The sequence below is a fragment of the Rhinolophus sinicus genome, linkage group LG05 (assembly GCF_036562045.2).
Source record: "Rhinolophus sinicus isolate RSC01 linkage group LG05, ASM3656204v1, whole genome shotgun sequence".
Lineage (NCBI taxonomy): Eukaryota > Metazoa > Chordata > Mammalia > Chiroptera > Rhinolophidae > Rhinolophus > Rhinolophus sinicus.
In genome coordinates this window covers 15,992,113-16,007,689 of record NC_133755.1, presented here as the reverse complement: position 1 = coordinate 16,007,689, position 15,577 = coordinate 15,992,113, and the positions used below count along the sequence as shown (strand labels likewise).

Genomic DNA, 15,577 nt, shown 5'->3' with positions numbered 1-15,577 from the left:
TTACCATCAAACTTGTCTCTGATGAGGTGGTGGTCTGTCCTCATTGCGAGGACGTTTCCCTAGGCAAGGAGTCTGAGGCTTTCAACAGTTTTCAGTTCCCAGGACCTTGCTTGGGACTGTACAGGACTTGTTTACTCACTTTTTCCCAATGAAAATAGTATTCTAGTGGACCAGGCTTGTGTCCAACTTTTCTCTTTGTGTAAATGAAGCAAACACTTGGTGCAGGGCCTTTGTACAAAACAGGTTCTCGTGGGATGCTCGCTGTTCTTCCCATGAGGTGGGTAGTGTGTCCATCCCTAAAAGAGACAGATTCTGTCAATCTCATCTTGTGCAATTGGGGGACTCAGACCCTGATCACTCACGTTCTGGACCCAGGTAACTTTATTTATTTTTTTGGTCTGGAGCTGAGAGAGGCTGGCCCTTATTGGACCAATGTAATTTTGACACTGGAAACTTACAAAAGACTATGCCCAGAGAAATTGAAAACCTATGGTATGAAACTTGTGGCAGCTTCAAAATTTCTGCCTCCTAAAAACATTTTATCCTATTTTTTATTATTGCTCAAGTCACATCACTGTGGTACATTTAACTGAGAAAAAGTCACATACAAAAAAATGTCAGCCAGCCCTGAAAAATCCCATTTAGAGAACAGTCTCTACAGAGCTAACTGTGTACCGACTTGTCGTGTCCATTTGGCTTCACAGTGAGATGAGTCCGTGGGCTCCCCACCACAGTGACCCTGTGACTCAGTCTCATTAGCTGGCTGTGTAGGAGGGTCTCTAATGAAAACAAATTACAAGCTGAAGGATCACTGGCTGAGTGGGAAAGAACAAGGGAGGAGGGAAACTATGATTATGTTTACTACTTACAAAGAGGAAAAATTGACAGAAACAAAACATTCTTTGTACTTTACCGTCATTGTATTTTTCTGCTTATGGTACATAAACAGAAGAAAGTGTCTTAAGAGTTCCAACTGATGTGTCCACCCTGTTTCATTCTATCTGAACAACCCAGTGCATGTTATGTAACTGCTCCACTGAGGCATCCTTCCTCTTACCTTGATGAGTAATGGTGACGTCAGTCGGAAGGGTTACTGTGAGGTCCTTATACAGCAATCTGGCACAAAATGGGAAGGACTGGCCCCTCGGCTCCACTTTGTAAGTAAATGACAGCACGTTGCACAGTGAGTTTCTCTGCAAGGGCCCAGCCAGAAAGGCTGCAAAGTCCCTCTAATGGAGGTGGGGATCAAAACAGACACACACGACAATTATAGCTCCAAAGGCAGTGACAAACTTACAAACACTGTCGACCAAAAAGTTTAGAGAAATAAAGGACAGAGAAAGGTCTGGAAAAAGGACTAATGATAAAGATTTATGAGATAACTAAGAGTCAGTGGCAGCCTAGGAAGGTCTGCAGGAAGCACTTACTAAGTAAATGGCCAGGGGTTGGGGAAACAGGGGAGATACTATTTCTGCCGAGAATTTCATTGGCGTCATATATGTGGCTAAGATGCTTTGTGTCTGCATACACATACCAATTTGTCTGACAACCAGGAGCTTCAACGTCATTCCAAATGCACAGAGCGGGAAATACTAAGCTTCTAACAGTCACTTATTCCCTATTTGCATTCATTTCCTGTGTATTTATTCTTTTACCCAACCCTAAGAAGGTAGGGCAGAGTTTAAGCAAAGATGGATAGTATTCCTCTATTTCAGAAAACATAATTCTGCTTTGCATCTATACCCCATGTTCAACAAGGAACTTGGCACATAGTAGGCACTCTATCAATCCCTGTTGAATTAAAAATACAGCAACTGTACTCTACTACTTTGTGAGAGGAAAGGGTCAAGTATAAAACCTTGAGGACCACCATTCGGGAGTGAATAATCCCTTAACCAGCATCCATGCTTCAACATCATCCAGAGTTTTAATGGGAAGAGAAGAGGGTGGAAAACAGCTTATTTAGAAGTATTAGAAGGATAATAGTTAAGCTTCCGGCTCAGTAATGAAACATTTTAAAATACAACAGAAAACTTGTCCTTTTTTCCTTTTAAGCCTATCCTGGGCTCATAAAATGCTATGTAAGATTCCACACAGATACCTGAAGTTGATCTGCCTGGTACTTCCTCCCAGCGTAAGCATTTAGGTATTCGCAGAGACTGAACAGGAAGTGCTGAATATTCGTCTGTAAATATTTTGCAGATATCTCCTTTAGGGGAATGAAGGCTGGAATCGAATGGTGATGTATCCGAAGTGGTTTCTGTATGACAAGGTCCACGAAATAGGAATCCAGCAGGGTCCCCTCAAAAGCAGTGTGGATGCAAACACAGACCCCTCGGCTGGTCAGCTTCCCACTCAGCCCTGAGGCAAACAAGACAATACCTCTCAACAGCTGTCAGGCAAAGTCAGTATCTTACTCATCTGTGCATCCCAGATGCTTCAGCACAACCTAGTACATACAGTATGTGCTCAAATGTTCGTTGGATGAATGAAGATCACAGACTCCTTCCTCTCACTGACTCTGGCTCACTCTGAGTTGTTAAAATCATGGAAGAATGGTGGAAAGAAAAAAACACCCTAACTATCAAATTATTGAGGAAGAGATTTTGAAATTTTCAATTTACCTACCATGTTTCCCCCAAAATAAGACCTAGCCAGACAATCACCTTTAATGTGTCTTTTGGAGCAAAAATTAATATAAGACCTGGTATCATATAAGACTTGCAAGACCGGGTCTTATATTAACTTTTGCTCCAGAAGACGCATTAGAGCTGATTGTCTGGCTAGGTTTTATTTTTGGGGAAACACGGTATTCTTTTTTTCTGAGTGTCAAATAATTTATGATAGTCCCCAGTTCTTTCCGCAATCCTCTTGCAACATAGATAATGGGGAGAATAAATCCCCACTTTAATGGTAAAACAGACTTAAGGGGTTCAAATTATTTGACCAGCGGCACAATGCAAACCTGCAGTACAGGGCGACAAACATCACGAGCATGCCAGCTTTGTGTGGATGTGAGGGGACAAAACCAATGCTCAAGAAATAAGTCCAGGACTAATAACACATCTAGCAAACAAACTCACTAGAGACAAGAGAACCAGACTGAAACATCAGGAAAAAGCATACCTGTAAAACGATATGCCTGCAGAATGGCTTTCACATTTTCCCTTTTTCTTTCCCAAACTTTTTGCTCACTGATCTCCAATGTTTGGTCAGGTTCAACACTGGTAGCACATACTGCAACCTGCAAGATATGCAGCAAATAAAACTGGATACAAAGAGGCACAACACAGTCTCTGCTCTCACGTAACGGGAACAAAGCTGAATGCAGACTATTATGTAATGAATGAAGAAATGCTCCAGTGATCTGCCAGTTCAGTGCTGTGAATCCACAGGCAAGGAAGAGTCTTGTGGGGGTCACTGTGCTAGGACGGAAGCAGAAATTATGCTGCATTGAAAAACAATTAGGAACTTAGTGGGAATAAAGAATATTGTGAGGGCGAAAGAAAAAGGTGTAAAGGAAGTCTAGGCTGAGCACAGGGTGAGCAAAACAGCTGTAAGGAGGAAAGGCGAGGAAAGCTGGTGTGGGTCAGACGGCAGGCTTTCAAGTGTCAGGATAAGAACTACTGACTCTGAGATGGACACTTAGAGCTATGGCTCCATAGATGGTCTCAGACTAACCCTCCCTCTGAGAACTACACAAGCTGGATGCAATTCGAAAAGTAAGCACACAAACAGAAAATGGTCTGAAGACATTTGAGAATAACCGGAATAGCCAGATTGGTGATTAAAGCTAACTGCTCTGAGCTCAGCTAGGCTTTCCCTACAGCTTTTCCCCTCAGAGCATTTGATTTCTATCAAGACATATGGGCCAAATAGAAAGCTGCAGGCTACACTTTGCAGCAGTCTCACGGAAACAAAAATTGGAGACCAAGGTTACTAAAGCAGCCTTCCTATGGGCCAAGATCCCACAGAAAAGGGAACCCAACATTCTGCAGGCAATTTGCACCCCAGGCATTTGCCAATTCCTACGCTGCATGTGTGTGACTGGGTACTGAGAAACCAAACAGAAAGAACCTGCTAAAACTTCAAAAGCTAAGCATATTTTGGCACAACAGAATTTGGAGTTGAAGGCCTGCCAAGGAGAGACCTGTCCCAACACACTCAGACTTTCAACTGAGGGCCCTAGGGCCACACCCTAGGAGTGAGGGCAAACCAAAAACAGGCCACCTCAACTGAATGAAGGTGATTTGCCCATACACTACTTGCCTGTCAGGAAAAAGAACAACAGAAATCCCCTCTGAAGGAAGAGAACACGGTACAGAATCCCTATATTTTTTTCATATACAACACTTATCATTGAAAAGAAAACCAATCCTAGGCCCATTATGATATAAAATTGCTAAAACCCAAAGACAGAATCTTAAAAACAGGAAAAAGACAGATCCAGAAGACAACAGAATGATATATTTAAAGTGTAAAAGAAAATAACTTCCAATTTATATCTCTACACCTTGCAAAAATATCCTTAAAAAACGAAAAACATGGTGATAGTAAAATAAGGATGTTTTCAAACAAACAAAAACAGAGAATTTATTGCCAGCATGCTTAACAATAAAAGAAGTACCAAAAGAAACTACTTATGCTGAGGGAAAATAATCCCAGATAGAAATTTGGAAATGCAGGGTGTAATAAAAAGCACGGGAAGGGTAAATATGTATAACTCTAAAGGAATAGTGACTGTAAACAACAAAGATGTTGCAGAGTTTAAGCATGTGTGGAGTTAAATATACAACAACAGCATGAAAGATGTGTGTGTGGGGGAGAAAAGTCAAGATGTCAGAAGGTTCTGCATGATCCATAAAGTCATAAAAGTACTAATTGGAAGTATACACAAACAAACAAAAAAAAAGCGTGTTTTCTCTAGGATAACCACTAAAGGAATGCTGAAAGAATGTATAATTAACAAGCTAATGGAGAAGTGGAATAATAAAAAATATAAAAAGATCATCTAAAATGTGGCAAGCCAGGATGACAGTCAAAGAACAAATAAGGCAATAAAAGAATAATATGGTCGACTGAGATACAAATGTATTGGTAGTCACATTAAAAGTTCATGGACTAAATACTCCAACTAAAAGACAGAGATTGTCAGGCTGGATTAAAAACATCTAACTATATGCTATTTACAAAAGGAAGTCAACCTTAAATATAAAGGCACTGAAAGTTTATAAAGATAGAAAAAATTTACCATGCAAACTCTAAACAGAGTTGTAGTCTACAAGAGACTCACTTCAGATCGAAAGGGCACACACAGACTAAAAGTAAAGGGGTGGAAAAAGATGTTTCATGAAAATGGAAACAACAAAAAGGCTGGGGTAGCAATACTTACACCACACAAAATTAGACTTTAAAACGAAGGCTATAACAAGAGACAAGGACCCAGTAATCCCACTTCTGAATATTTATCCAAAGAAACCCAAAATGCTACCTAGAGGGGACGTTTGCATCCATGTTCATTTCAGCATTGTTTACAATGACCAAAATGTGGAGGCAGCCTGGGTATCCATCAATGGATGAATGGATATATACAGTGCTGAAGATGGTTTGGCCATGGAAGGGAATGGGTTCTTGCCATCTGCAGCAGCATGGATGGACCTGGAGGGTATTTTGCTGAGTGGAGTGTCAGACAGAGAAAGACAGATGTGATGTGATTTAACTTATACGTAGAATCTAAAGAACAAAATAAATAAAACAGAAACAAACTCATAGAGAACATTTTGATGATTGCCAGGTGGGAGGAGGTTTGGAGGGGTGGGTGAAAAAAGGGGAATGCATTAAAAAATACAAATTGGTAGTTAGAAAATAGTCATAGGGATGTAAAGTAGAGCACAGGGAATATAGTCAGTAATACTGTAATAACTATGTAAGGTGTCAGATGGGTACTAACTCATCGGGGTGATCACTTTGTAAGATATATAAATGTCTAATCGCTATGTTGACCTGAAACTAATACAATATTGTATGTCAACTATAATTGAAAGATAAAAAAATTATTTTAAAAAAAGAGTTGTAGTTATACTAATATTTGATGAACTTGACTTTAAGGAGAAAAGTTTAACTCAACTGAAAAAGGAACATTTCATAATTATAAAAGATTAATTCAACCATGAAGATATTAATAATCCTGAATTTGTTTACACTTAATATACAGCAAAAATAGAATGAAAGGGAAACAATGTATAAATCCACAACCACAGTGGGAGATTTCAACACATGCATCCCAGTAACTGATGAAACAAATACAGACATGCGTTGCATAATGATGTTTTGGTCAATGATGGACCACATATACGACGATGGCCCCATAAGACCACAACAGAGCTGAAAAATTCCTATCACCTAGTGACATCACAGCTGTCATAACGTCATAGTGCAATACATTACTCACATGTTTGTGATGTTGGTACAAATAAACCTACTCTGCTGCCAGTCATATAAAAATACAGTACATGCAATTATATACAGTACATAATACTTGATAATGATAATAAATGATGTTACTGGTTTGTGTAGTAATGATTTATTTTGTATTGTTATTTTAGAATATACTCTTTCTACTTATAAAAACATGTTTGCTGTAAAATATTATGCTGTTACGCTGGCAGCAGCATCATACATCTCATTTTTACGTCTCCTGATTACATCATTTTCTCTTGTGTTTCATTTATCTCGTGTTGTTTTGTAAATTTAACGTAGGTTAAGTGTAGTTTAGAAAGTCCCCTGTAGCGCACAGTCATGTCCTAGCCTTCACATTCACTCACCACTTACTGACTCACCCAGAGCAACTTCCAGTCCTATGAGCTCCATTCATGGTAAGTGCCCAACAGGTGGACCATTTTTTATCTTTCATACTGTATTTTTACTGTATCTTTTCTATGTTTAGATACACAAATCGTTACCATTGTGTTACAGCTGCATACAGTATTCAGTACAGTAACATGTACAGCTTTGTGGCCTAGAAGCAATAGGCTGGACTATACAGCCTAAGGTATGCAGTAGGCTACACCATTGAGGTTTGCGTAAGTGCACTCACCTTACGCACTCGCCTAACGATGCATTTCTCAGAATGTATCCCCATTGTTCAGCGATGCCATGACTGTAGAAAAGTCAGTAAGTGAAGATATAAAACATTTGAACCCCATTTGGTCTATCTGACATAGGTACCACACAGTATCCAACAAATGCAAAATCCTCTATTTCACACCATACACAAAAATCAATTCCAGATGGACTATAATTCTGAACGTAAAAAGTAAACAATAAAAAAGTAAACAATAAAGCTTTTAGAAAGTAACGAAATATCTTTATGAATTTAAGTTAGGCAGATTAAAAGGAAATAGGAGCGGTAAACATAAAATTAGGTTCCTAAATCAAACTTCATTAAAACGAAACTTTCTTTTCATCACGAGACACCATTAGAGAATGAAAAGGCAAGCCACACTGTAAGAGATTTGTAATACATATACCCAACAAAGAAGTCATATCCAAAATGTGTAAAGAATTCTACAATTTAATAAGATAGACAACCCAATAAAATTTTTGCAAAAGCCTTGAAAAGCGTACTTCACAACAGAAGATTTTGAAGTGTCCCATACAGGTACTTACCATCATTAGTTATTAGGCAAATGCACATTAATCCACAATGAGATACTATTACAGTTCCACCAGCATGTCAAAATTTTAAAACTGACAGTAACAAGTATTGATAAAGATTCAAAACAATGGAAATCTTATACACGGTTTCCGGGAACGTGAAATTGGTACAATCACTTTCAAAAACGGTTTGGCAGTGTTTACTAAAGCTAATATGCATACCCTGTATCCCAGTAACTCTGCCAGATCTATACCTAATAGAAAAGTGTATATTTTTACAACAAAAGACAGGAACAGGAATGTTCTTCACGGTATTATTCTCAATAGCCCCAAAGTGAAACAGCCCAAACAACCCAAATGCCACCAATAGTACAACAGGTAAATGAACTGCGGAATATTCATAAAACGGGATTACTATGCAGCAATAAAAAAAGAATGATCACTACATGGATGACTCTCACAGCAATGACATTCAGCTCAAGAAGCCAGAGTTTATACTTGTAACATCTGAAGTTCAAAAACAGGTAAAACCAATGTGTGATAGAAATCAGAACAGTGGGTACTTGGAAGGAAATGAGGAGGATATAAGAGGGAGACTTCTGGGGCACTGATAATATTCTCTACTTTGATCTGTATGGAACCACGTGTTTACTTTGTAAAAGGTTCTTCAGATTTGTGCACTTTATATATATTTACATATACTTTTTACTTTAATTTAAAAAAGTGAAGGAAGGGAGAGGAGGAAAACGGAAGGAAATGAAGGCGGAAGGCAAGAAAAAGAAGGCTGACCATATCCCATGGGCAATGAATGGTTATTGAAGGTCTTGGAGCAAGGAAACCAGGCAGTGTTTTATGAAACATTTTCTTGGCTGTGCAGGACTCATTGGGGAAGTATAAATACCAGAAGAGAACCAACTAGCAGACTGCTGCAACAATCCTGGCATCCAAATCATCTGATAAATATTTAGAACACATGTGGCTAATACGTGAGCTATTGCAGTGGAGTCGGGAAGAAAGAACAAAGACAATCTAAAGAAAAATTTGACAGTTCTTGCTGGCTGGACCTGGCCTAGGCCGAAAACTGAAAAGAGGGAATAGAGAGAAAACTGGAAAGAGGGAAGGGTCAAAGTTTACCGTGAGGCTTCAAGTCTGGGTAACAGAAAAATGGCACTAATAACAGAAGTACCAATGACCCAAGTCAGGCTGAGACTGAGGAAGCAGGTTCATGTCTATGAGGGCAGGTGAAGAGACTATTAGGAAGAACTTGCCTGGGCCATCAGTAATGCCTGACAATTGTTAGCTGATATTGATATTAGCTGAGTCTCTACAGGTTTCATCATTTGAGGGATCAAGGACTGAAATCGATCCAGTAAGATCACAAGTAAAACGCAATATACAAATTTGTTAATTCCCAGATCATGTTCTTTACACCCTAGGAACGCCTGCCAACAATCACACTTCTACTCACTCTGGCTTGACGTTGTTTCACTTCAGACCTCAGTTTATCTCGCAGATTTCTCAATTTACGAATCTTGGTCCCAAGAGAGCTTTCTACTGCTTGAGCCCCCTGAGGCTCTTCCAATTTTTTACGGGATCTGTTCACTTGAGTTTCTAGTCTTTCCAAGTGAGCTAAAACACCTGAGGAAAGTAAAAAGGAAATTTCACAAGAAGCCAAGGATTTCTAACTATGGCAATAGGGAGCATTTTAAGAAAGAACAGAAAGTGACGCTTTTTTCAGAACTTTGTGGCCAGCTAAACTGTTAGACATTGGGCACAATTTATAAAAGCAGAACTGACAACAGAAATCAAAGATCAGCAACCTTTTAGCTTGAATAGTGATGTACAAGCAGTCCATAACCAGGACAAACGTCCAAAGAGATCATTACCTGAATATAGCTAATCTCAGTTATCCACGATAATGACCCAGAGGAAAACAGGGTCACCAAATCCACCGCCTCTCTCAGAAACTATTTTTTAAAACACAGAATTGTGTTTCAAATTGGGTTTTATGCATGTTTTCTCAAAGTGCTAATGCATAACTCTTTGAAGCTCTGAAAAATATTTGTAGCACAGGACTATAATGACACAAACTAAAGGGAACTGTCCACAAATATTACTGGGTATTAGAGAAGAAAACAAGCTACCGCTGGACAGAAATTCAGAGGCAAATTTCAGTTCCCAAGAGACTGACTAAACACCAGTACAGGCATACCTATTTTTATTGTGCTTCCGTTTTCTGTGCTTCACAGATGTTGCAGTTTTTACAAATTGAAGGCAAGACTCCCCACCCGCTGCGTGCGTGCACACACACACCAGTAAAAAGATTCAACTGGCTTTACTGCAGAGGTCTGAAACTGAACCCGAAACACCTCTGAGGTATGCCTGTATAGTAAAGGTCACATTTTCATAATGCTAATCAACTCCAACAATAAAGTATTTGCTGAACACTCTCTACATATGAAGACACTGTGCTTGGTGCTTTACTTGCAAAGCATGTAAAGAATCAAATAAAACATTTATTGAATATTTCCTATATATTCCGCATGTGCTGAATGCTTTGAGATGCATGAAAAGAATTGTCTAATTTCCACAATCACCACCACAACAATACTGCTATTCATCTCTATTTTCCAGGGGAAAAGATTGAAGCCGAGAAAGGTAAAACAACTAGCCCAAGGCTACAATATTAATGGAAGAGCCTGGTCTAATGAATGCCAAAGTCACACTGCCTGGCACTGCCTCTTCTTCCACAGGAGACTGGCCCCTGTATAAATGGCCCACAGTAATCCTGGGAAGAGAGGAAAACAATCTTGCTGGCCAAAACTGTAGCTCTGAATAGAAACACAGTGTATTATGAACGCAACTTATCTGTTTAAAAAGGGGCAGGAGCCTAGAAATATTCGAAGTAATTTTTCCTTGTCCAATGATCTTAGTTGCCTATCCCTCTAAGTCTTCAATACAGGAATATATCGAGATATTGCAGGTTTGGTTCCAGACCACAATAAAACGAGCCCTCATCTTTTTGCAGGTAGAAGGCCTTGCCTCCAATTTGTAAAAACCGCCACGGGTGAAGCACAATTAAACGAGGTATGCTGTATTAATGTTCATTTCACGATTCTGCTCCCGAACAGGACAGGTCACACATCAGTTAGAGGAAAGGGCTCTTTCACAACCTGGGGGTCATCTTTGGACAGCAGTAGTTAGTGGGGAAAGGCAACTCCGTGAATACCTCCTTTGGACTCGTCTTGACTTAAAGCCTTCTCAAGTTCCATCTCCTCAGATTTCCAAGCGCCTTCCTATGAATCTGTCCAGGCACCGGTAATAAGGACCTAGATTTCCTCGCTGGCAAAAGGAAAACGGCAAGAAAATCACTTCTATTTACAAACGCAGAGGGTAGGGCACACACACCTCAGGCGCGCACCGGTCGGCCCCCGGACACGCCAAGTGCCACTGCCAGGACTCTCCTTCCCTAGACCGTCTCACTCGTTCACCGGGTGCGAGTCGGAGGTGCCACGACCACCTCCCCACCCATGCGCGCTCCTGAGGGCACGGACCCTCCGGTTCGGCCAGGTTTCCGTGCACACGGAAGGAGCTGTAAGAGGCCGTTCAGCCTTCCACCCTGGTCACGGACCCGTCCCTCACAGCATCTTATTCCCCCTTACCTCCTCTCCTCTTGCTCATCCAGTCCAGGCACAAGAGTTCGCGCCGTCCTCTGCTTCAAAACCAAGCCCAGCATGCTTTGCGTAGCCACCGTACAAAAACATGGCAGCGCTCAGCGCCCCTCCCTGATCCCGGCATGCACCGCGGTGTATGCCAGGCCTTTCTGCTGGGCAGGAAGATGGCGGCATCTGGCGCAGAGCCGCAGGTCTTGGTACAATACTTGGTGTTACGAAAGGATCTATCGCAGCCTCCGTTTTCCTGGCCAGCAGGCGCACTGGTAGCGCAGGCTTGTCACGCAGCCACGGCGGCCTTGCACATTCACCGCGACCACCCGCATACGGTTGCTTATCTCCAGGAGCTGGGGCGCATGCGCAAGGTGGTCCTCGAGGTGAGACACCGGACGGGGGTGGTCCGTGAGGACATGGAGACCGGAAGTGGGTGTGGCCTTAGGTCTCGGGGCCCAACTTCGTGGGGTGGGAGCGGTGTGAATAGGGAAAAGTCTTTAACACCTGAGTTTGGGAAAGCGTTTTGTGAGGACTTAAGCTACTTCTTTGGCTGGGGAGGGCATCACTGTGAAGAGTGGACATAGGGTCCGTTATTATGCTTCCCGGTGCATTCCTCCGATCTCACTTGCATCCCTCTTAGTAGATACCTGTGAGGGCGGAGGCTGGCGGAACGAGACGTGTGCACTGGGCCGGCCCGTTAATGCGCTGAAAATTATTGCCCCTCCACCCCCACACCCCTGGCAAAACCAATCCAGAAGGGATAATGACGTGGGATTCCTAGTGCTGGTGAAGTCAAACTGAAGCAGTTACCTGGGTATGACGCCAAATTATTTGAAAATAAATGTGAACCCTAGTGTAAGTTGAACCTAGCGTCAAAAATACCAGACACCAGGGGTGTAAAATAGCGTTGAAGTCCTTTTTGCAGATGGCCAGAGCTTACCCTTACCTTTGTCAATTCTGTTGCTAGAAATGTATCTTAAGAAAATAATCAGATGCACCCAAAGAACACTGTACAAGGATATTCATAGGAGCACTTCGTAATAGTAAAAGATGTGGAGATTACTAAATTTCCAATAGTAGGGATCGGTTAATTTATGCCCTTATAATGGATGATTGTTGTGCAGGGAGGCCTGCAGGGTCTCTGGTCCCGCTCCCCACAAGAGAACGCAGGACATGGTGAGGCCAAAAAGGAACACCCACGGAGCCATAAGTAGGGGAGTCATATCACTATATTCTCGCTGGTGGCTGGGTTGGAGAAACAGGAAACAGGAGCCACATAATTCGCAACCCTCACTGCGCCGCTTGCAGACTCAACCACCATCTTCTTGCTAGCGCCCATTTTTCTGCTAGCGTAGTCACAGCAGTTATATTAGTGGCCAATGGCTCCCTGGTTACAGCTGACGGCCAACTAGCCACAGCTGATGGCCATCCAATCACAGTTGATGGCCGTTTACTACCTGAGCCAGCACCTGTCTATGTGAGGCCGAGAGCCTGGAAACTGCTTTTTGGGGTTCTGTCTCCACAATGATGAAATGCATAAACCATTTTTTTGGAGAATATTTGGTTGGCATGGAAGGGTGCTCATGATGTGAGGCTTGTAACTATATTCTACATCAAAAAAGATCCAAATTTTGAAAGGAAATTTCAGACCTGCCCGGCACAGGTTTGACCCTAATTTCATCGAATCCTCACTACTACTAGGAAGGGTTCTGTATCATCCTTGTTTTATAAAGGGGAAACAAAAGCCCAGCTAAGTCACATAACTTATCAAAGATCACACAATCAGTAAGTGGTAGAGGAAGAGTTTGGATTCACTGATTTGTACTATGCGGCGCCTGGTGCTGCAGGAGGGAGGGGAGTTCTCCAGCGTGGCTCTGCCTGAAGTGCTCAGTAGATTTATTGCTCAATTCCTGCATCCTCTAATTTGATAAAAACAAACCTCGAGTTATCTTAGCGGCTTCTGCCTTCATAGGCAAAAAATGTACCTTGTGCCACATAACACAATAATTGTCTTTATTTTCTGAGTGATAGCTTTAATACTTCCTGTAATGGGATTCAGCACAGGTGATAAAGATGGTCAGAAAAATTTCAGAAGGATGTCAGAGAATAGTATACCCTCCTCTGAGTTAACAAGTGTAACTATAGCAGCAGAAGGAAAATCCTAGGTTTGGATGGGGTAAGGTGGAAGGGGAGGAGGGAAGTGGAGACCACGTGATTTTAGAAATCCTTCCAGGAGTCAGCTCTTCAAGTCAGAGCTGGCTGAAGGATTAGGGATAGCTGTTTGGACACCAGCCATAAGATAACTAGAAAATGTATAGAGCATAATTACTGACAATGCATACAGCATCTCAAGAATGAAGAGAAAAATCGTTTTATAAACAGGAATATTAAGCCCCTCCTCTTCTCCCTATGCACCCACCCTCCACCCTCAGGCTGCTTTTCTAAGGTCCTACCGAGAGTGAATGGCAAATGGAGCGAGGAAGAAGGTGTTGCTTCTGGAAACATGCTCTATAGCTCCCTCTTTGGTAGAACTGTAACTCCACTTTCGGTTATGAGGAACCCCTCACCATACTTTTCCCATTGCCTTTTGGCCCTTCCTAAATGGGCTGTTCTATGTGTTCTGTGTTCTGCTCCTTGTAGGCACCAGGTGAGACCACCCTAAAGGAGCTGGCTGAGACGCTGCAACAGAAGAACATTGACCACATGCTGTGGCTGGAGCAGCCAGAAAATATGGCCACCTGCATTGCACTCCGCCCCTACCCCAAGGAAGAAGTGAACCAGTATTTGAAGAAGTTCCGATTGTTTAAATGACTGATGTTATCAGTTGCTTTGATGTATTTGACTATCAGCTGGATCCAGAAACTACATGCTATGTATCCCTGAGCATCATGTACTCCTTTCAATGGCAACTCACTCTTCCCTTTAAATTGTAACAGTTCCATGAGGGTCAAACACATATTAAAGTGGTCATTAGTAAGTACTTCCTCTTGGGCAGCTGGTTGGCTTGGTTGGAGTGCAGTGCTTATGGCACCAGGGTCACGGGTTCAATTCCCACATGGGTAGGGGGTAGGGGGGCTGTGCCCTCCACAACTAGATTGAAAACGACTTGACTTGGAGCTAATGGGTCCTGGAAAAACACAGTTTCCCAATATTCCCCAATGAAAAAAATTTTTTTAAGTACTTATTTTTAATTATTAGGAAGCTCAGATGGGAGAGTAGGTGAACAACAATATCATCTATTGGTCATTGCTCAAATAGAAGATAAGGTTAGACTCCTATACAGGGTCAAGGAAATGCCCTTTCATTTTTGTTCGGAATAATAGTGTTCTTCGTCACCCAGGTTTAAAACTTTGCCTTTGAATTCCTTACTTCTTATTCACATGCAATTATCAGATTCACTGACTCTTAAGACATGGTGAATTTAAGATACACCATTATTTTATGTGCTAAGAAATGCTGCCAATCAAATAAGACAAGCAATTAGCTGTAAGATGTATTTAAATTTCAAAGATGTTGAAATATATTCATTTCTTAGATTTGCTGAAGTTTGTCAAGTACTACATCTGTTTTCTTGTAGTTGCTGGCGCTGCCATCCTGATACAGGTATCAGGCTCCTGCTCTTCAGTGTCCAACTGGTCTCAACCCCAGCATATTCTGGTTACAACCTAGCAGTCGTTCTGCCACCAGGTTTATATAGGGTCACTGAGCACTCTGGTCAGTATAGGCTCCAACTTGCCCACGGAATAAAATCAGAACTCCTTAGCTTAGCCTTCAGGCCCTCACATTTATATTCCTGTCTTTTTAGGGGAATCTTCTAGGCCCTTATCCAAACTTAATGTTTTGACAAAGACACTCTGGTGGTTACCTCCCAGCCTCTGGCCTGGGAGTTGAACGTTAGTATTCTCTTCCCTTTCTTCCCTCCGGACTTTATTTCTGACTCAAGTGCTATACCTTCTCAAGTCTTACCCAGTCAAAAATGATAGTTACCTTCTCTGAACATCTATAACACTGCACAATTTTAAAAATATTTCTATAAACAGTTGGAGACATCTACTGAAATTGCTTGGATATCTCTGAAGTCAAGTTTATAAAGGGTAATTTGTTCAACTGATATGTTACATGTTTACTGCAGCAGGCTGTACTGAGTTGAGGCTATAGATAAGTAAAACAGTTTTTGCCCTCAGCTGGCTAAGAATCTGGTGAGAAGACAGATATAAAGATAATACAGAGAGAAGTGTACAAGGTGATAGGAGTAC

General features: G+C 41.6%; 2 protein-coding genes across 3 annotated transcripts; one reads left to right on the top strand and one right to left on the bottom strand.

Annotated features, from left to right (window-relative positions):
* Window positions 1–139: 139 nt before the first annotated feature.
* CENPO (centromere protein O) lies at window positions 140–11,454 on the bottom strand. 2 transcript variants are annotated; one of them, XM_019712746.2, is made up of 7 exons: window positions 11,319–11,454; window positions 10,886–10,998; window positions 9,125–9,294; window positions 3,127–3,244; window positions 2,102–2,361; window positions 1,058–1,229; window positions 140–296 (listed from the first exon to the last, which is right to left on the bottom strand). In XM_019712746.2, exons 2-7 carry the CDS (start codon window positions 10,926–10,928, stop codon window positions 163–165), a joined length of 897 nt encoding a protein of 298 aa, XP_019568305.2. In that variant the 5' UTR covers window positions 10,929–10,998; window positions 11,319–11,454; the 3' UTR covers window positions 140–162. The 2 variants fall into 2 exon arrangements, with proteins under 2 accessions (XP_019568305.2, XP_019568306.2); XM_019712747.2 differs by lacking the exon at window positions 10,886–10,998.
* On the top strand, window positions 11,450–14,301 carry PTRHD1 (peptidyl-tRNA hydrolase domain containing 1). The gene is made up of 2 exons (XM_019712748.2): window positions 11,450–11,704; window positions 13,962–14,301. Exons 1-2 carry the CDS (start codon window positions 11,453–11,455, stop codon window positions 14,130–14,132), a joined length of 423 nt encoding a protein of 140 aa, XP_019568307.1. The 5' UTR covers window positions 11,450–11,452; the 3' UTR covers window positions 14,133–14,301.
* The last annotated feature ends 1,276 nt before the right edge of the window (window positions 14,302–15,577 follow it).